Consider the following 20,167-nt stretch of genomic DNA (forward strand, 5'->3'; position numbering starts at 1 on the left):
AATTTAAACGCTAAATACGCCGGTATATGTACTCAAAACTCCCGCCCACCCGGAATGGATTTTGAATGCGGTCCGATGCGATGCGATGCGATGCGATGCGATCCTATCCTATCCTTTCCTGTGCCGAGCTCGTAGATCATAATCATAATGATAATCTCGTTGCCCTTGCCCTCGTTTCTTCATTCTTCTGTCGTGTCGTTGCTGTTCAAAAGAAGCCAGATGCGATCCAATCATTCACTGTTCGAGAGCAGAGAGTCCAGGTATCAGTTTTATTTTAGCACCCGTTCGAACGAGACGCCACGGACGGACCCGCCGGCCATGGAAGATCGGACGTTGCGCTTGAAGCTATCGCGGTTTGAACGGAGGTCTTCGGCGGCATCCTTGTTAAGAGGGTCGGAGGCATTTGGTTCGAGGAAAAGGAACTATCGAAGGATGAGGTTAGCTTGGCTCGGTTTGAGAGTGGAGAAATGAAGAGGAATCGGAAGCGAGGAAGTTATAGACTCACCTGCATTCCAACAATAACGGCATTCAAGTTCAACACCGGCTTCCAGTCCTCACGCAAGATGTTCAGGCAGACATTGCCCTCAAGGTCGATATTCGGGTGGTAGATCTTCTGCGTGCACTTGACCTTGGGCGGGTCATGGGGGAAATTCTGGTTGACGGTGAAGTTGAAGTGGAATACGCCACCCTTGTACATGCCCTCGTCGGGCTCGATGCTCAAGGTGAAGTTTAGGATATCGTCCGGGTTGGGGAAGGACATTTTCATGGTATTGCCGAGGGTGAGCTCTTGAAGATCTGTTACAGGGAGAAGAAGCCATAGTTAGAGCAGAATTCAAGTAGTGCCTTGCAAAGGGCTGGGAAGTGGGAGCTGGGAACTGAGGCCCGATCAAGGGTAAATTGGGATCGGAGAACTGACCTCGTTGCACTCGCAGTTGTGCGGCGGTGACCTTCTTTTTCTTCTTGCCAGCAGCACCTTCGGCATTTTCAGCCTGTTGCTGCTGCTGCTTCTATCCATGGTGTCAGCATCAAGGATCATCATGCGATCGGCAGTCTGGTAGCCTTACCATCGACCAGATCTTCAACATCTTGGCTCGAAATCACCACCCCACTTGGTGGCACGACTATGCGAGAGAAAGGAGCGAGCGCGGAGGCCGAGTGCTCTGAGAGGATGGGAAATATTAGACTCGGCAGCGTAGGTAGCCGAGTGTCTTGGGGTCGGAGGTTTAAAGTGGAGGAGGGTTGCAGGGAAGGAGAGAAGTTCTTGCGGGGGTCTGATGGGGCGCGGCTGCGTTTATCGCCTGCCGCAAAGAACGATGGTACATGACGTACTTTTAATACTTTTAGTAGTTCACACTTGAACACTAAACTACTATGCGTGTTCTTGAGGGTTCTCTTCTCTTTTCCAAATATAATCTCATTTACAATCGGAAAATAATTGGGTAGACTCCAGATTTCAGATCTGACAAAATTCATTGCGCCCCGAATGCATCCCTTTGCATCGCTATCCGGACAAAAGACGACATCCAGGTAAGGGTTCAACTCTGTGCCGCAAAAAAAGAAGGAGAAAAGGAAACACTAATGACATGACAAAATAAGGTAAACGGACAGGTTTGGGCATCTTTGGTTAGAATACAGATTGCAATAAACAGGGTGTAGAGAAGAAAATGAAGAAGGATGGAAAGGAAGGAAGGAAACGGGATATGCCAGAAAACATTTCATGAAAAAGAAGAGGACGACGGTGTGCGCTGGCATCGACCGTCTTTTTAGCGACGAGCGAAGCAGCACTTGATACCCGTACGACCCAGGAACCAACAGCATCCGATGAAACGGAAGAGGGCCATCACGGCGTTGGACCACAAGAGAGCCTGGAAGAAACGTGTAGAACGCTCGGTGGCGGTGTTCTGTAACAGATGTCAGTGGGGGTTCATTCGAATGGGGGAAAACGGTGGCAAAGGGGAGATAACATACCGAGAAGCCAAACTTATCGACAGACTCGCTAGTAATGCAGACCGCCAACAAGGCGTTACTAAAGATCCAGAAGGTGACGAGGCGAGTACGGAAACTCTTGTAAGAATCTTCGAGCGATTTCTCGTCGTGCTCAACGGGAGGAACGAAGGGGGTCAGGGCACGTTTCACAGTAGCCTCGAACTGACTATCGATATCCGCCTGCGGTTTGTCGATTTCTTCAATGACAGCTTCTTTACTACCTTCGTCCTTCGTGACTGTCGCGGATGGCAAGGCATCGGCCTTGTCAGATCCCTTGGTTCCCCAAGAAACATCGTGCCAGTTGCTGAACGCATAAACATTGAGAATGTTGATATACGAGGACTGGAGCACAATGTATTGCGGGAAGGAGGTGAACATGTGCCAGGGGTCGGCATAGAGGAACGAGGCAACAAAATAGAGACCAAAAGTGGCAGCCAAGGCAATGATAATAATACCAGCACCAGAAGAACCGAAGAATGACTTGAGGAATGCACCGAGACCGTTACTGGTGTCGAAGTCCATGGGGGCACCACCACTGAAGGCGCGAACAACCAGGTAGAGGGAGTCGACGACAATGTATAGTTGGACGATACCGAAAAAGACAAATGAGGCCATGTAGGAGAACTTGGAACCCTTAGGCCTGTTTCCGAGAGCAAGAATGAACTGAAGCAGCAAGAATCCCAGGTAGATATACTTGATGATGGTGTTGATGATGGGGGTCGCATCTTTGCCGAAGGGGAAAGCGCTGTTGTTGTTGTTGGAACTCGGCGTGCCCACAAGATCCATGATGACGGAGGTAGTCAACCAGTAGGAGGCAAGAGAGAACCACGAGAGGAATGTCTGGAACATGTTGTACAGCAGCTGGATGTGCAGAAAGAACATGCGGATGATGTTGTGACCACTCTTGTACATACGGCCGAAGTGCATCAGCGAGTAAATACCAGCGGCAAAGGAACCGTTCAACCAACGACGACGCTGCGAAATAAACTCGGCAGCGCCCTCAGGCACGTCAGTTTCACCCTTGGAGGCTTTCACGTATGTCAGATGCCATTTGGAGCCGGCCTTGGCGACCAACTCGAAACACAAAATTCTGTCCTCGGCCAAGAACATGTTCTTTTTGAAGATATTCATACCCTCGATACCCTTCTTACCCAGCTGCTTCGATAGGGTGTGATCACCATGGAAATACTGTTCCAGAGGACGTCCCATAATAGCACGGAAGCGATAGGCGGAGAAGGCACCAGGCAACACAGAGACATAACCAAAAGAACTCTCCAGCGGCTTGTCCAAGATATTACTGATCTTGTATTCGAAATTCTGACCTGCGACCAGCGGGTTGATCAGGTTGCGCCAACCCTTACCCAACATGGCGTGAATTTCACCACAGGCACCACCGAGATCCTTGTCGTTGTAAAAAGCCTCCCAGAGTGCAAGAAGGGACTTAGTACCGGGCTTGGTTCCGGCATCGAGCAGAATACAGACTTCAGGGTTCAGGATACGACCAAAAGCATTAAACAACCAACGGTGAGAGTTGATCTTCTTGCTGTTCTTCTGCTTCAAGCAGAACATCATCTGCACAGGGGGCAGGGTACTGGGGCCATCATCAGTTGGTCGAATAAGTTGCTGGGTTGGTGTTACGGAAAGCTGGGTGGTATATTCGAACTGGAGGTTTATTCAGTTAGTATTCAGCCATGTCGTTTAAATTGTCCGATTCTCAAACATACGATATGGGCCACGGTCTCCTTGCCATCGACATCACGCTTCATGACACCATCTTGGTAGATACCAAGGGTGGCCAGAAGATCCAGAGTATCCTTGTCACAGGGATCGATACCGTCGAAGACGAGAGCAACAACAATCTTCTGCCACGCAGGTCCACCCTTGTTCCAAAACTCTGATTTTTTCAAGTTGACAATATCGCGAATATTTTGCATCACACCGTGCATTGTACGAGCAGTCAAAACCTTGTCCTCGTTGTAGTAGGTAACGGCGATGAGCAATTCGGTGTGACGGTTGTACATGGCGGGACGTAGATTGTAACCATTGTGAAGAGTGAACTCGTTGGGGTCGCAGGTGGCCGCGGTATCTGGAACATGTCAGTGAATTTCGTTCCCAGGTGAAAACCGAGCTTCTCTCCGCGGCTTACATCTCATGTGAGTGAATTCCTCGCTGCCGCCCTCGAGATCGTTGCGGTACTTGGCCTGGATGGCATTTTGAATGGCACTGGGTACGGGGTAGTCGACACTCAGAACGGAACCCTGGACCAGCTTGACCTTACGGGTGGCATAACGGCGAAGGCCACCACCACCTTCTCCGCCGGGGGCTTGTCGTTGACGCCAGGCCTCGGTGGATGAGGTCTCGCTGCGGGCATAGGGTGACGCAGCGCGGTTAGGAACTCCAAAGGCGGCGGCAGGGGTGTCGGAGTGGCCCGAGTAGACAGAGCCGGCGGAGTAGGGGTCGTTGTAGGTGGGAGTCGTCTCGGTAGCATAGGTCTCAGTCAAGCTGTAACCTGAGGCGGGGCGGACAGGGGAAACACCGCGTGAGTGAGGGTCGTCAAAGGGAGTCGCAAAGGGGCCCTGTTGATGGGACAGGAGACCCCGCGCCGCATCGTCGTCTTGTCCATACTGCAGCGCCTCTAGATTAGCACTGAAAGAGATAATAAAGAAGTACTCGAGTGGCCTTTTGGAAAACAAGAAAAGACGGGGATTTTTCTACCTGCGCATTCGGGACGTCCTGCGCACGATGATTCTCATCGTAGCTGGGCGAGTGCGCGCCAGAGCCTGAGTAGGCCATGATGCGCGGGATGGATGGTGAAAGGGATCAAAGGGTTTGAAAGAGGAAAGAGGAGGTAGGGGTAGAAAAGAGGGAGAGAAGGATTCAAAGCCACCAGGGCCACTAAAGGTGTGGTTCAAAGGGGTGAAGGCAAGTGGGAAAGAAGAAGGGGGGGAGTTGTCAAAAAGAGGAGAAGAAAAGAAAAAAAGGAGTACAAAGTGAGACTAGAGCAAAGATCGTATTGCTTAGGCTGAGCAAAAATAGGTCATCTTCTAACCCCGTCGCGGCTTAGTGGGAGAATCCCCTTTTTTTTGGTCCTAGTGGGAATCAAAATAATGAAAAATAAAATATTATTGTACATAATCAAAGCTTTCAATCATAACAGGCTATTGGATATGAATGGACAGTACCTAGTCCCTACAATGCATCATTATGGCTGGTCAATTCTCCCGACCCTATGCAACCATGTACATTCCCCCCTGTGAAGATACCTTGATACCTAAGTATTGGGTGGATGGCATGGGGAAGATCGATCATTGGACCATTGACACTTGGGATCGGACCCTGAAGAATCTGGGAGAGTCAGAGTAGGGGATGTATAGCATGGTATAGCTATACAGTATATTATCTGATGTTATACTATAGTATCATCTATCCTACCTATACTATACTGACAGAGTACAGACAGAGTACTCCTACTTTGTACTCTCCACCGTTGAATTGGCTAATTTTGGCTCGTGATCGACTCGACTATTTTTTTTCTCAGCTTCTCCAGATCCTCCACTCTGCTTACTGGACGGGGCAAGTGGACCAGGGACTTGGGATCCCCTGGTCCCTTCTGGTAGACCGAATGGCTCGAGAGGACACGCTACCACCCGAACCCAATCAGCGTGTCTCCACTGTCGTGAAACGAGTCAAGTCTGAGCTTGCCCTCGTTTGATTCGATTGAAGTCGTGTTATGATCTGATCATTCCCACATTCCATCCACTGGTATGCACTGCACTGCACTGCACTGCACCGACCCTGACAGTAATTAGGAGAAAACCCCGGCCACCCCGACTTATCCTCAGCCTCGCTCTCAGCTTGGCTGTGAGGCAATAATTGACCCTGGTATATATAGAGTACTCTATACTCCTTAGGTGTACACCATATGTACTCCGAACGCCTTACCCACTGCCAGGTGTACAAAGGGGAGTCCAGCGATCAACAGCGGTGTACGGAGTACCGAGTACAGTAAGTGCGATGAGGTGAGCAGTGAGCAGCGCAGTGCAGTAGAAACTATAAATTGTAAGCCCTCTAGGGCTGAAAGTGGTTTCCAGTCCTTCATTTTGATTCCTTGTCTGCCCTTGGTCGGGTTTTCATAACCGTGGGGCTCAGGGTGGCTGGTGGCTGCGCCCCGATGTCTCAGGCGGTTTGGCTGTCTCACTAGTCACCGCTAAAGCTTGGAGGAGGTGATCCATCGTTCTGGCTGAGGCTGGAGTACTCCGTCGGGAGCAGGGAGGTGAAGTGATGAACTGGCAGTGGAGTGGAGGGGTGGTGGCGTGCACTGACAGATCATTGTTGTGGCTGTCTTTGTCTATCATTTCTCTACAGAGTACTCCGTACGGATGTGCCCCGTACTGGGTGTCTGAGTGTGATTAGTAATTTTCCATAGTGTCCGTATCATTTCTGCTGACATCAGCTGTAATTTCCCGGGCCGTGGATAATCCGAGTCTAGACCGTCCACGTGACTGCCAGGTACATCCAGGCACACAAAGGAGTACACAAAGGGGAGAGGTGCATACGAATACAGAATACAGGATGCAGGATATGGGATGCAGGGGAAGAGTAAGGAGAGAGGATTGAAATAAAACTCGTAGCACTTGAACATTCTATTTTACTTACTTTACTCTACTCTACTTTACATACACTCTGTACTACTCTACTACACTACTACTCTGTACTAAGTATATCTACGCTCGGGCCTCTCCCCCGTGCTCTCCTCATTCCCACCTCATTTCATTTCTCCTTCTCCCGATCTCGTTTCAATCCGATCTCCTTCAACTTTTGACCTTCGACTCTCGACTCCCGGGCTCGTCTAACCATGATTGCTCGACCGTGATCGGTTCCCACACTCGTTAATCCTTACTCGTTACTCCTCCCTTGTTTATCTACTTCATTTCACCTCCCTCCACTTCCATTACGACAGCGTTGACGCTCACGACTTGACGCCGATCGAGCCTCCCACATTCTTTTCCCCTCTTTCATCTCGCACTTTCGCACCGTTGACCGGTCGCCCTCATTGATATCCCCTCTCGCCTATCTCTCCCCGTCTCCTCTTTCGTCTTCATCATGTCCCTCGGTAAGATCAACCTCGACCTCAACTTCACCCTCGTATCGCGGCGTCTCCCTTGCCATCTCCATTTCCATCTCCATATCGACCCCATCCACGCTTTCTAACCATCCGATCACCATCAGACTTCTCCCCTGCCAATTCCGGCTTCTTACGCGCCAGAGGCTGTAAAGACTGCGGCGAGGCCCCCACTTGCCCAACATGTCCCAGCGGCCAGATCTGTACCATGACCACTCAAACCTGCGATACTTGCGCCGTCACCAAGTGTATCTCGAACGGGAATACTTCCTCCGCCCCCTCGGACTCAGGCGGCGGTCCCAATGTCGGAGCAATCGCCGGTGGTGTAGTAGGTGGTGTTGCGGCCATTGCTATTCTCCTCTTCCTCATCTGGTGGTTCGTGATCCGCAAGCGCCGCAATCAGGACGGCGAAGAAAAGAACAGTGAATTTGCCGCTGCTCGCGCAGAGCGCAAGTCTACGCAGTCCATCGCATCCACCGTCCTCACTCGTGCCTCCAACGTCATCCAGATTGCCTACATCCCCGGTGTTACCAACCGTTCTCCGCCTGAGACCCCAGCCTCGTTGGTGCCCCCGGTTCCTCCGCTCCCTGGTGCCGCTCCCGACCAGCACTTCTTCATGCCGGGTGACCTGCGTGACTCCTCCTGGACCACCACCACCGGCCACCAGAGCATGGCCCCGACCTTCCGGAGCAGTGTTGCAACCACGATCTACCGCAATGACGCTATTGTCAGCGCTGTTCCCGCCCAGCAGATCTCGCGCACGCGCGCCAACATTGTCAGTGTTCACAACACATCCCCCGATGAAGACGGCGCTCCTACACAACCTGTTCCCGTCATGATCACCCCCAGGGATGCCCCCGCCGTTCCCGCCATCACCCAGTCCCAATTGGCCAAGGCAGAAGCCTTGAAAGGCAACAGTTCGATTGTCGCACGTCAGGTCGTTGCCAAGCCCGTCATGGTCCGCGGCGCCTCGGTCAAGAAGAAGGACGGTCAAAGCTCCGCAGCTGCCAGCTCCGAGATATTAAAGCCCGGCACAGCTGCTTCCGGCCATAGCAGTCAACAATTCGATCATCAAACATCCACATTCGACGGTGAATCTTCCGATGAAGACGACACACGCCCCTCATCCCCTTCCCACTCCACAGCAGCCAAGACCACCACAAGCGAAGAGCAATCATCCAAGGGCGCCGGCCCCTTCCATGATGAAGCCGAAAGCGCTAGCCCACGTCGGACACCACCACCACGCATGAAAAGTCCGTTCTCAGACGCGAATGAGGTTAAATGATCGGCTACCCTCTTACGTGGGGTCATCGGTGGGGCGCACCGGATTTACACATTGCTTGATTTCTTGTTTTATTTTTTTTTCTCCTCTGTCACATCTTTCTACTTCGTTGTATCTATGATTCCTCTGTGGTATATTCCTTCGGCGTCGGTTCGTTATTCGCGAGTGCTTTGTATAGCGAGATGGCACTCGCGGAGGCGGAGCAGTCACATCAAACTCTCCTTGATGAATCAATCAACATTCTTTACCTTGACAAACATTATCTCCAGACCAACTCGCTTGAAATATCGTAATTTCCAAACCTACTACTAGCCCTGGATCAGCACTAGTAAATTTAAACTTCAAGTTGACTCGGAACCTCCAAATTGTACCTCCAGACTCCACGGCTCGCACGACCCCATGCTTTGAAATTGAAGGAAGCTGGAAGTAGTACCTACCTAGGTACATACTAGGTAAGTATTAGATGGTATATATATCCATTCTGCTGTTTTCCAATCTCAGCAGCGACCTCCGAGTCGGGATAGGGCCCCGATATTCATCCGACCGACAACATAATATATAGTTATACCTCTAGGTACCTATGTAATACTACGTAGCTGGAATTTAGACCCTAGAGTCAATAAACTTGAATACTGGTAGTACTATAGCAAAATCCAAACTACCTAGGTACCTAGGCTAGGTAAACTATCAATTAATATTAAATTTGGCATAAATACAGCCCTAACTTGAATAAATATATCAGTCATTTAATGGCATCTCTAAGAAAACAATATTTTTGACAATACAGCTACTGTGACTACATATTTGAGAATACAATACTCTTAGTAATAAGACCATCGAATGACTGTATTTTTTCTGTATTCTCGAACACCTGACAGGCGGGATGGTAGGTAGTACCTTGTAACTTGAAGTGTGCAAGTAATCGGGCATGTATATGATCTATCAATTCCAACATGAAACAAACCATCATAAACATGGAACATCTTGGCGAACCCTACTGGTCCTACCCACCACGTCCATCAATACCTACGTACATAGGTAGTAACGACCAAAGCCAAAACAATCAAGCAAAACCAAACCAATCGTAAAAAGAGGGTATCTATCTACCAAACAAATCTCCAATCACATCTCATCAAGCCTCCTCCAACCCCATCCCAAGTCCAATCTTACGAATAAGCGCACGCTTAAGGAACGCCTCACGCGCCAAACCACGCGTATGTCTCGACCACGAGTCTACACCAATCACCCCGCGAACAAGAGCCGCCTGCAGAGCATACAATGCATGCTGCAGTCCCTGCTCTTCTGCGACGAGATCGTAGAGTTGTTTGCCTACAACGGTCGGAGCGACCAGGACCTCGTCGATAGGCGGGAGACCTGATTGCGGGTCCGCCGCAGATGAGGCAGATGGCACAACTGACGAGCCAGGTACGGCCGCAGACGCAGACGCGGAGCGAACCTGTGCATCAGCAATTGTAGCATCGGCGCGGTGAATGGATTGTTGCAGAATGGCGGTATTTGACTGGAGAGAAGCGTGAAGCGAATTGAGGTTCGAGACTTCGCCCTGGAGCGTGGCCATTGCTGCGTGGAGTGAGCGTGACTGGGAGACGAGAGATTGCGCCGCTGTATCGGACTGTGTGGCGTGGGCGTGTAGGGTCTCGGCGAGGGTCTTGGAGACGGCGTGGAGGAGGGCATCTTTCTCTGGGTTTGGCGGGATTGGGGGTGCGGGTCCTGCGGGCGCGAAGGACGGGAGTTCGAGTTCGAATGGTGAGGTGAGAAGGTCTGGCGTTTGTTGCTTTGTCTTTGGCGCTGCTGTGGAGGGTGGTGGGTGTTGGTAGCCTTGTGGGTATGGAGAATGCTGGGGGTATGGGGGTCCGGTAGGTGGTGCTGGATGTCGTGGTGGATGAGGTTTGTATCCTGAGTACTGAGCTTGTGGTACTTGAGCATGGGCTGGTGGGAGTTGATGGGGAAACTGTTGCTGTGGTGGTGGGAATTGGCCTCCTGGACTAATCGGGCCACTGCTGTTTCCGTTATATGTTGCGATACTATGTGGTGATTGAACAGGAGGTTGGGTCATGGTTTGTGAAATGGAAGGCTGTCCAGCGAAGTGGTGTGCTGTATTTCCCGGGCTAGCCATCTGGGCTTGTCCGGGCAGAGCAACTCGACCCGATTCATGTGGTTTTGGTGGAAGTGGAGGAAGAGGTGGAGGGGACTGATATCGGTCTGAAAGCTGTGTCGGCCGCTGTTGGGTTTCATTCCCTGCCCCAGGTTTTGGTGGTAGCTGTGGCGGGGTATTTACCGTAGGGGCTGGGGTCGGCTGGTGATTAGTCGTTGAAGATGGTCCTATTCCAGGAGGCAATGGTGGTAATGGCGGCGGGGCTTGTGTCTCTTGCAGTTGAGGCTGAGGGGCCATTTGCTGACGATATCGGACCGGAGGCTCCTTCGCGAAGACTTCGCGGAGGATTGAGAGAAGATCGGCAGTCGTTGATCTCTATAATCGCATCATGCGGTCAGTATTAAGGTGCAGACTCCAGAGTAAGTAACAGTAACTTACATCCCATGCCTCGGCCCAATGCGCCAGGTAGTGGTGATACACCCGTCCCTCCAGCGTAACATGTTGCCCAACCCGGACGGTCATCTCCTGCGTCGGCGTGACATAAACGATCGGGGGCTCTCGTGGGTAGGTATTCGGGATCCAAAGCGTGACGGGGAATCGATATGTCGAGCCGCGGAAGACGACAGGCAGCGTGCCTACCAGATGGAGGAGCAGGGCCGAGAAGCCATTCTCATAAGCTGGTGGAAGAAGATTGTCAGAGATACTAGTTCTCGGTCGATTCCATCAAAAGAACAGACTCACTGTAGACATCGGTTCGAGGCGAGAGCGTAGGGTATTGGGCTAGCGCATTGACGATGTCGTGATAGGTGCGGTTGGGATCGTGGTAGGTCTGCTTAGGGTCATAGTGATCCTGGGAAGGTGAGCGGGGTTCTGGGCATAGCGGCGATCAAATTGAGTGCATCTGGGAGACAAACCTTGGTCAAGACTGAATAGAGCCAGCTGAGGGTCCGCTGGGGGACCGCCATGGTGGGCTAGAGAGGTGTAAGAGCTCCGTCGTGAAGTTGTGTCCTCCGCATCTTCCCCGCAGCGTCTTGGCGTGGGTGGCATTTTATGTATACGCGATTCATGAATGTACGTGATTTCAGGGTTACCATCCATAGATAACTTGATATTGAAATTTTTGAATTTGCTTCAAGGGTTATTTATTTATTTCCTCTTCTCGATTTCAATATATCGATTGTTGGAGGGTTTGGACTATGACACTGCGAAGGGATATACGACTAGTGGTACACCACCACCGCTACCTAGTCCTAGGCCCCGGGGTATTATTAGTATTATCGGGACAAGGGGAGACTCGGGGTACTGTAGAATAAATTTTTGAATAGTAATTGATGAAGGGAGTATTTGCATTCTGTACATCGAATTGTTGTTACACTAGACTTAACGCCGTTCCCGGAGAATTATTTTTTGTATCTCCAGCTAAGATTATTGCCAGGGAATAAACATGCAGAGAAAAAGACCACATCCAGATCAGTGTTGGCTCCACTCAATCGTGTTCAGGTCAATGCCTTCCTGCACCAACTCCCACAGTGGGCTCAACTCACGCAGGAACTGCACGCGCTCCGTCACAGCCTTGAGCACGTAATCGATCTCCGCATCGCTGGTGAAACGACCGATACCGAAACGGATACTGCTGTGAGCACTCTCGTCACTGCTGCCCAGGGCACGCAGGACATAGCTGGGCTCGAGCGAAGCAGAGGTACACGCACTGCCCGAGGACAGGGCAATGTCCTTCAGGGCCATGAGTAGAGACTCGCCCTCAATATAGGCAAATGAGATGTTCACACAGCCGGGGTAGTGGGCCTTGGGGTCACCGTTCAGGGTGGTGTGCTCCATAGAGAGCAGGTTCTCCGACAGACGCTTCGACAGACGCTCAACGTGCTTGGTGTCGTACTAAAAGAAGGTGGATTAGTATGAGTCTTGCGAATATCGCGAATACAAAACAAAAGTGGGTATCTTACGTCCATATCCTGTGCGGCGAGTCGGCATGCCTCTCCGAAACCCACAATCAGGTGGGGGGCCAGAGTTCCACTGCGCAGACCTCTCTCCTGGCCACCACCGGTGATGAGGGGATCCAGACGAACACGAGGGCGACGGCGAACGTAGCAAGCACCGATACCCTTAGGGCCGTAAATCTTGTGACTCGAGATAGACATCAGGTCAATGTTCAGCTTGTTCACATCCAGAGGGATCTTGCCAACGGCCTGAGCGGCGTCAGTGTGGAAGAAGACCTTCTTGGAGCGGCACAGACGACCAATCTCCTCCATGGGCTGGATGACGCCGATCTCGTTGTTGACAGCCATGACACTGACGATAGCGGTATCGGGGCGCATAGCTGCCTCCAGATCCTCCATGCGAATCAGACCGTTGTTCTGTACGGGGAGGTAGGTCACATCAAAGCCCTCATCCTGCAAGTGTCGACAGCTGTCCAGGACACACTTGTGCTCGGTCTGGGTGGTGATAATGTGCTTCTTCTTGCCGGAACGGCCAAAGAAGCGGGCCACACCCTTCAAGCTCATGTTGTTACTCTCGGTCGCGCCGCTGGTGAAGATGATCTCCTTGGGGTCGGCACCGATCAGGTTGGCGAGGTGCTCGCGGGCCTCCTCGACAGCCTTCTCCGACTCCCATCCATAGGCGTGGGTGCGCGAGTGCGGGTTTCCGTAGATACCGGTGAGGTAGGGAAGCATGGCGTCCAGAACACGGGGGTCGAGCGGTGTGGTTGCTTGCATGTCGAGATAGATGGGGCGGGTGCCCTGGTCCATGACAGTGGCCTGCTTGAGGATTCCGGCGGAGGGGCTCATGGCGGCATCGGCGGAGATGGGGGTGCCGGGCAAGTCGACATTCTGGGGGGCGATACCAGCCTGCTTCATGAAGGACTTTTGCTCCTCCTTGATGGCGGCATCGACATTGACCTGGGCTTGACCGGGCTTGGTTTCGGTGACATAAGAGCGAGTGCCGCGAACGGTGGCGAGGATATGGCGGGGGCCAGTCCAGGGGTTGCGGGATGGCAGACGCCTTTGACAGACGCGCGAAGCGTGTCTCCAGGCAGCGGGGGCAGCAGAAGACATGATGATCGATGGATAAAAGATGAAAAGGAAGAGAAGAAGAAGGGACCGTCGGCGCGGAATGAAGAGATTCGGCAATTTCCCGATCGGGCGGGCGGAGAGAGTTCTCCGAGGAGTTAACAGTGAGCAGTTAGCACTGGCACTAGCAGTAAGCTATACTGCAGTTCCCGAATAGATATTGCCTATAGAGTATTTTAGTGATGTCAATTAATTTCCGAGATTAATATTTCACTCTAGCAATTTCAGATGAGAGGTGGAAATGGAGAATATACAAGTTGCTAACCATGGCTACCTTCTGTTAGAGAAGGTAGTCCCGTGATACTAGTACTCCGAGAACTATAGACAGTAGTGGTGATTATTAATACTAGCAAATAGTATTCAGTCGGCTCTGCTTATTAAAAGAAATGTGAATGAAACAAAGTATGAAGTTTTCAAGTTATTTGTCCATACTAACCCTTCATCTCCGTGAAGTGTAGGCTAACCTGGTCGGTTGTAGGTACCATACCGGATAGAATCCGAGTGGTATAAAACAGAACTTGAATATGGAATAGTAGAATAGTAGAATATAAAATGTGAAAAGTGAAATATGAAATATTCGAGAGGGTACATAGGTAGCTTACTATATATGCATCCCATGTAATCATACGATACTCCTCCAGTTAACTGCGTAGGGTATCATCCCCCTATCCCCTACTAACTCCGGCCCCACCAAATCCGGAGTCGAACTCCAGGGCTGCAGATCAACTGTGGCGGGTAGGGCTGCACCGGATACTACCCAGGTATAGTGATACTCTACTAGTACCTAGTACCTAGAACTAGGAGCACTGTACTAGAGAATAGTAGAATTGAGAATATGGACATTAAATGAAAATAGGTAAATACTAACCAAAATACCTCTAGTGCCTGCTGCGCACTAGCAAACTCAGATGAGCCACAAAGCGGGCACCAGCTGAAAGGGCACAGCCACTAGTTCCTTGCACAGAGTTGTATGCCTGAAGTCTTATGTCATAGCCAAACTCGATCTTTTGGTGCGCTCTCAAGGCAGTGGGATTTCTAGGCAGTGCTCCCCCCGCCTTGGCCTTTCCGTTCCTTTCCTTCCCTCTCCTCTCTTCTCTTCTTCACCTCTCCTCAATTCCACATTCAACCCTTCCACCATGAGTTTCAAAGGTTTCCAGAAGAGTCTGAAGCGCGCCCCGCAGCAGTTCAAAGTCAAGTTCAACCTCGCCGAGCAATCCAAGGATGCCGTCTATAGTGATGCCGAGCGTCGCTTCCAGGAGCTCGAGAAGGAAACCAAGAAGCTTCACGATGAATCTAAAAAATACTTTGACGCTATCAACGGTACACCATCATCTCCTTATTCCCGAGAGTTCCGCTCTCTCTGAGGCGGGATCCCACACCGCGAGACCGAGACCGAGAGAATGCCAGAGCTAACTGAACTACCTCCCAGGCATGCTGAGCCACCAAATCGAATTCTCTCAAGCGATCGCCGAGCTCTACAAACCCATCTCCGGTCGCGCCTCCGATCCCAACTCTTACCAATTCGAAGGGAACCCCGAAGGTATCCAGGCCTGTGAGGACTATGAGGCCATTGTGCGCGACCTACAAGAAGCTCTGTCCCCGGAGCTGGATATGATTGAGAGTCGCGTGATCAGCCCAGCCGACCAACTACTCGAGGTCATCAAGGTGATCCGCAAGGTGGCCGTCAAACGCGACCACAAAAAGCTCGACTTTGACCGCCACAACGCCTCGCTGAAAAAGCTGCAAGAGAAGAAGGACAAGAATATCAAGGACGAGAAGGCTCTCTACAAGGCAGAGAACGATGTCGAACAGGCCACCCAGGAGTTCAACTATTACAATGATTTGCTGAAGGACGAGCTGCCCAAGCTGTTCACTCTCGAAGCCGAGTTCATCCGCCCGCTCTTCCAGTCCTTCTACTACATGCAGCTCAATGTTTTCTACACCCTGCACGATAAGATGCAAGGCATGAATATCGCATACTTTAACCTCAAACTCGACGTCGAGGAGGCCTTTGAGCAGAAGCGTGGCGATGTCCAGGAACGCGCAGAGGCTCTGATGATCGTCCACTTCAAGACCAAGGGACTTGGCCGTTCGGGTTCCAAAGTGAGCTCGCTCAAGGCTGCTGAAGCCAAGGCTGGACGTGGCCGGTCATCTTCAACTGCCGACGAAAACCCCCCCTCCACCCTACTCCTCCGCCGCTACCCCCAGTCCAACAGGGAGCAACTTCTCTGCGGCGGCCAAGAGCAAGCCGGCTCCTCCTCCCCCAAGGGCAAAGCCTGCTCACCTCAGCAAGCCTGTCGAACGAGTAACTGCTCTGTATGACTATGAGGCTCAAGCACACGGCGACCTCGGGTTTTCGGCTGGCGACGTGATCGAAATAACTCAACGGACCGACAACACAAACGAATGGTGGAGCGGCAAGATCGATGGCCGGGAAGGTCAATTCCCAGGTGAGTGTGAAGTTTGATATAATAGCCTTGATGGCCAAGTGCAAACGCTAACTTATCTTTTAGCCAACTATGTGCAGTTGCAGTAATTACGCCTTCTGTTGGATTTCTCCCTTCTTCGTTCCCCTTTCTCCATTTTTCTGTTTCTTGTGATTCACCTTTCAGCCTCCGGTGCATAATGGTATAAATAGAGCGTTCCATGTGTAAATAACCTTCGTTTCTTGCTTTGCTCAGACTTTTGAAATTGGTAATCGTCGATGCTACGAGCCACATCGATTTCGTGCGGGGGAAGGGGGCCTGCATCGTTACAATATAATAAGCTGAGCTCTCCAATGAATTCTTCCTATCCACCAACAATGTCTGAAATCATTCAAATTATCAACGCACGCCTTGTCGAGGGTGACTCCCTCATCTCTCGATCGCTGTGGGTTGACAGCGTTGCAGGCATCTTCGTTTATTCGCCTGACCCCGCCCTGGTGGTCTCGACGATAGATCTCCAGGGTCGTATCCTATCACCAGGCTTTATAGACCTGCAAATTAACGGGGCCTACGGTTTCGATTTCTCTGAAGATGCATCCGAAGATGCAGGGGGAATTTCCTACCAGGATCGATACTCCGAAACACGTCGGAAGCTGATCAAAACAGGGACAACGAGTTTCTTGCCTACAATGACCAGTCAACATGCCGAGCGATACCACCAGGTGAGTACATAAAATCACATCAGCACAACCTAAAGCCCTACAATATATACTACTACCTACTGTATTCAAATCTAACGCTGTCTCAAACCCAGAACCTCCCATTCCTAGGGCCATCCAAGTCCCGCAATCCCTTCGAGGGAACCGAATCGCTCGGCGCCCACTGCGAAGGTCCATTCTTCGCCCATAATCGCATGGGAGTCCACCTCCCCGAAGCAATCCAGTCCTCAGGACCAAGCAGCGAACCAGAGCTCGTAATAAAAACATACGGAGCCAGCAATCTTTTCAACGAAACAATTTCACCACCAACCAACCCCCAAGAACAACTTGAAATACCCGGCACAATCCCATCACACGTACGAATGATCACAATGGCCCCCGAACGACCAGGAGCCCTGACCACAATCACCCAACTCAGCAACAAAGGCATAGTAATGAGCATCGGCCACATGGCAGCAACATACCCCGAAGCCGCAGCAGGAATCAAAGCCGGAGCAAAAATGATAACTCACCTATACAACCAAATGAACCCGCATCACCACCGCGAACCAGGACCACTAGGCATCATCAGCGGAGCGACAGATATAAAACCCGACAACGAGACGAAGATCCTCCAAGGTCCCGAGGAGGGTGATTCCATATCTCATCGTCCCGCTCGGCCTTATTTTGGCATCATTGCTGATGGTCATCACGTTCACCCGGCTAGTATTCGGCTGGCACATTTGACGCATCCGGAGGGATTGGTGCTTGTGACTGATGCGTTGATGCTATTGGGAGGCGAGGATGGGACGGTCGATTGGTTGACGAGAAGGTTGACGAAGAAGGGGATTAAAGTTATGCTAGAGGGTACTGATATCATTGCAGGGAGGTGAGTTGACCTCCATCCCGTTACGGAAAATGACACGGACGTGATGCGGACACGGTTGGCTGATTCATATGGATCGATCTAGCTGTGTGACTATCCCGCAGTGTATAAACAATTTTCGGAAATGGACGGGTGGATCGATTCCGGGTGTGTTACAGGCTGTCACGTCTAGACCTGCTTCGATTTTGGGAATGGAGAATGTCAAGGGGTCCTTGCGTGATGGCGCTGATGCTGATTTTGTAGTCATTAGTGAGGAGGATGTGGCGGGACAGTCTGTGTCCGAGTTGGTGATTGATCAGGTGTGGAAGTTTGGGGTTAAGGTGTTTGATCGGGGTTTAGAATAGAGTTCCATTAGATACAAGCTGGATTGCAGTAGACTAGGAGGTTGATATGTGGTATGTTGGTGCATAGTGGAATTGTCATTTTGATATCTTCTGTTTCTAACTACTAGTATCGAAACCGCATGCGATGAAGAAAGGAAAGCAAGCTACTAAGTACGAAGAAGAATATTATAAGAGCACCTGGGCACCTGTGGCAGTAAAGATAGAAATGTACTCGGAACTAACTTGAAACAGGACACCGAAAAGAAAAAAAAGAAATAGAGAGACATCAAATGAAAATAAAGTTAATAGCCAGATCTCATGTACAATGACTGTGCGACCCTGACTGAGAGCAAGGGAAAAAAAGGATTGTATGATCATGATCAGACGATGGACGGGTCCCGGCGGATACTGTCAATGGAGATATCATGCTCGATGGTAATCCCGAACGGAGTATCCGAGTCCTGCGAAGGCTTATTCGGGCGATCGGCATAGCAGAGGGTCTTAGCCGCGCTGCTGGGGCTCATTGACGAGGACGTTTGCTCGCTTACAACGGTGCCCTTGAGGGTGCTGTCTTCTCCGAATGCAAGCGATTTCCACAGATTGCGACGCGGGGTGGTGCTGGAATTTGTGCCTCGGCGATCGAGAGCGGCACCGGCCCAGATGGACGAGAGAGGGAGGGAGATGGTGACCAAGGTGAGAAGATTTGAGGCAAGCTCCGGGACGACAACCTGGTATTGGACGATGGAAAAGATGGCCGGAATGGTGAGCGTCTGGCATCCGCTGATAAAGATGACTTTCATCGGGCCGAACTCGCGGACTCCTAGTCGCTTGCGCTGTCGGATGGCAAAGCCTAGCTTCGTGACAAAGACTGCGCAGAAGAAGCAGATGCTGATGGTGATGGTAATGTTGGATGCGCTTTCTAGCCACCAGATCGGCGACATGTACGCCGCATCCATGATGTAGATGCAGTTCATTACCATCCACCCGAAGCGGAATCCAATTGGCACGAGTGCCACGGCGGAGGAAAGACCGATGAGGATAAGTCGGTATCGTCGGCGCAGGGTCGAACAGACGACTTGGGTCTGGAGCATCAGAGAGATCTGGATGCAGACGACGAGAAGGCTGGTGAAGACGGTTGAGAAGATGGAAATCACATAAGCACCGGTCTCGACGGCGGAATAATCAAAGGTGAAGTAAGGGTAGATCTTTTCGAAGCCGGTGTCAAAATGGACGGTTTGGAAGACCAGACGGATGATATTGAAGACCAATGCCATGGCATTGAGGAGGAAGACGGAGGAGCCACGCTTCTCGCGCTGGGTGAGGAGGAGCAGAATGACGAACAGCACGATAGAAGCACCGAGCTGGCAGCCATAGTTGATGCAGACACGGACATTGTACTGAACATATATATCTATCTGGCTCAATGGCACGATCACGCTGGAGCCATCTTTGTTGAAGATGGTGATGTTCTGCTCATAAGGGTTCAAATCGGGGCCGAGATTGGCGACGGACATGGTCGCGGAAATTGAAGATACTTGATACTGGATCGAGAAGTTGCACACTTGAACACCGGAGAAGAGGAAGTTGATGTAAAAGATGATGATTGAGGCAAGATGGATGAGATATAGTAACTATTAGGGTGGAACAGTATGAGAAGGTAGGGACATGGTCTCTATGGGATGAGTACAGGTAGAGTCGCCCGAATCAGGGTGAAAGCTGAAGTGTAGCATGATAGAGGCAGCCGAGACAAACAATGGTAATGGAAACGAGGTGGAGGATCAAGTTAGGCGGAGTGGAAGTGGTGGTGAGTGAGGAAGTTGAATGAGAAAGGAGAACAATACTAAGAGTGGGCGACAACAATGCTAAGCCTGAGACAAAGAAAGGCAGAATCATGTATGAATTCAGGGAGTCACCTTCGTCACCACATTCACGAGAGATCGTATAACAGAGTTTGAAAGAGTGGTAGGTAGCAGTGAGACTATATTCGTATGATCGGAAGTTAAGTTGAAGTTGAAGTTCTTCAACGAGTATCTCCTAGCGAGGGTGCATACTACATACTAGCTAACTCTAGGTATAGTTACAAGGCTAAGGCAACCACCTGCATTGCCCCCCCCCCTGCAGCCGCTTCAGCCACAACAGGGGCTATGTAGGTTAATTTGATTCCTGCAGACTGTACGGAGTACACTAACACCCAATGCTAAATGTTAAATGCTAAATACTGAATACTTAAATACTGAATACTGGAAAT

General features: G+C 50.9%; 7 protein-coding genes across 7 annotated transcripts; 3 read left to right on the plus strand and 4 right to left on the minus strand.

Annotated features, from left to right (window-relative positions):
- Positions 1-269: 269 nt before the first annotated feature.
- Positions 270-4,779, minus strand: N7533_001170 (Chitin synthase; the record flags this gene model as incomplete). Its single annotated transcript, XM_057097820.1, has 9 exons — positions 270-422; positions 506-795; positions 917-1,007; positions 1,065-1,090; positions 1,772-1,901; positions 1,969-3,648; positions 3,711-4,072; positions 4,133-4,610; positions 4,702-4,779. The coding sequence occupies 9 exons, from the start codon at positions 4,777-4,779 to the stop codon at positions 270-272; spliced, it is 3,288 nt and encodes a 1,095-aa protein (XP_056966313.1).
- Positions 4,780-7,089: 2,310 nt separating this feature from the next.
- On the plus strand, positions 7,090-8,393 carry N7533_001171 (uncharacterized protein; the record flags this gene model as incomplete). Its single annotated transcript, XM_057097821.1, has 2 exons — positions 7,090-7,099; positions 7,216-8,393. 2 exons carry the CDS (start codon positions 7,090-7,092, stop codon positions 8,391-8,393), a joined length of 1,188 nt encoding a protein of 395 aa, XP_056966314.1.
- A 1,129-nt stretch (positions 8,394-9,522) lies between these two features.
- Positions 9,523-11,468, minus strand: N7533_001172 (uncharacterized protein; the record flags this gene model as incomplete). Its single annotated transcript, XM_057097822.1, has 4 exons — positions 9,523-10,878; positions 10,942-11,180; positions 11,245-11,353; positions 11,418-11,468. 4 exons carry the CDS (start codon positions 11,466-11,468, stop codon positions 9,523-9,525), a joined length of 1,755 nt encoding a protein of 584 aa, XP_056966315.1.
- A 505-nt stretch (positions 11,469-11,973) lies between these two features.
- Positions 11,974-13,571, minus strand: N7533_001173 (IscS subfamily cysteine desulfurase; the record flags this gene model as incomplete). The annotated part of the gene is made up of 2 exons (XM_057097823.1): positions 11,974-12,396; positions 12,465-13,571. 2 exons carry the CDS (start codon positions 13,569-13,571, stop codon positions 11,974-11,976), a joined length of 1,530 nt encoding a protein of 509 aa, XP_056966316.1.
- A 1,151-nt stretch (positions 13,572-14,722) lies between these two features.
- N7533_001174 (amphiphysin) lies at positions 14,723-16,122 on the plus strand (the record flags this gene model as incomplete). The annotated part of the gene is made up of 4 exons (XM_057097824.1): positions 14,723-14,906; positions 15,016-15,882; positions 15,923-16,036; positions 16,100-16,122. The coding sequence occupies 4 exons, from the start codon at positions 14,723-14,725 to the stop codon at positions 16,120-16,122; spliced, it is 1,188 nt and encodes a 395-aa protein (XP_056966317.1).
- Positions 16,123-16,389: 267 nt separating this feature from the next.
- N7533_001175 (carbohydrate esterase family 9 protein) lies at positions 16,390-17,940 on the plus strand (the record flags this gene model as incomplete). Its single annotated transcript, XM_057097825.1, has 3 exons — positions 16,390-16,734; positions 16,827-17,599; positions 17,682-17,940. 3 exons carry the CDS (start codon positions 16,390-16,392, stop codon positions 17,938-17,940), a joined length of 1,377 nt encoding a protein of 458 aa, XP_056966318.1.
- A 359-nt stretch (positions 17,941-18,299) lies between these two features.
- Positions 18,300-19,433, minus strand: preB (alpha-factor pheromone receptor STE2; the record flags this gene model as incomplete). The annotated part of the gene is made up of 1 exon (XM_057097826.1): positions 18,300-19,433. One exon carries the CDS (start codon positions 19,431-19,433, stop codon positions 18,300-18,302), a length of 1,134 nt encoding a protein of 377 aa, XP_056966319.1.
- Positions 19,434-20,167: the final 734 nt, after the last annotated feature.

The sequence above is a fragment of the Penicillium manginii genome, assembly GCF_028828005.1.
Source record: "Penicillium manginii strain IBT 31320 chromosome Unknown utg000001l:1.0-3466041.0:1.0-3467806.0, whole genome shotgun sequence".
In the NCBI taxonomy this organism is placed as follows: Eukaryota; Fungi; Ascomycota; class Eurotiomycetes; order Eurotiales; family Aspergillaceae; genus Penicillium; species Penicillium manginii.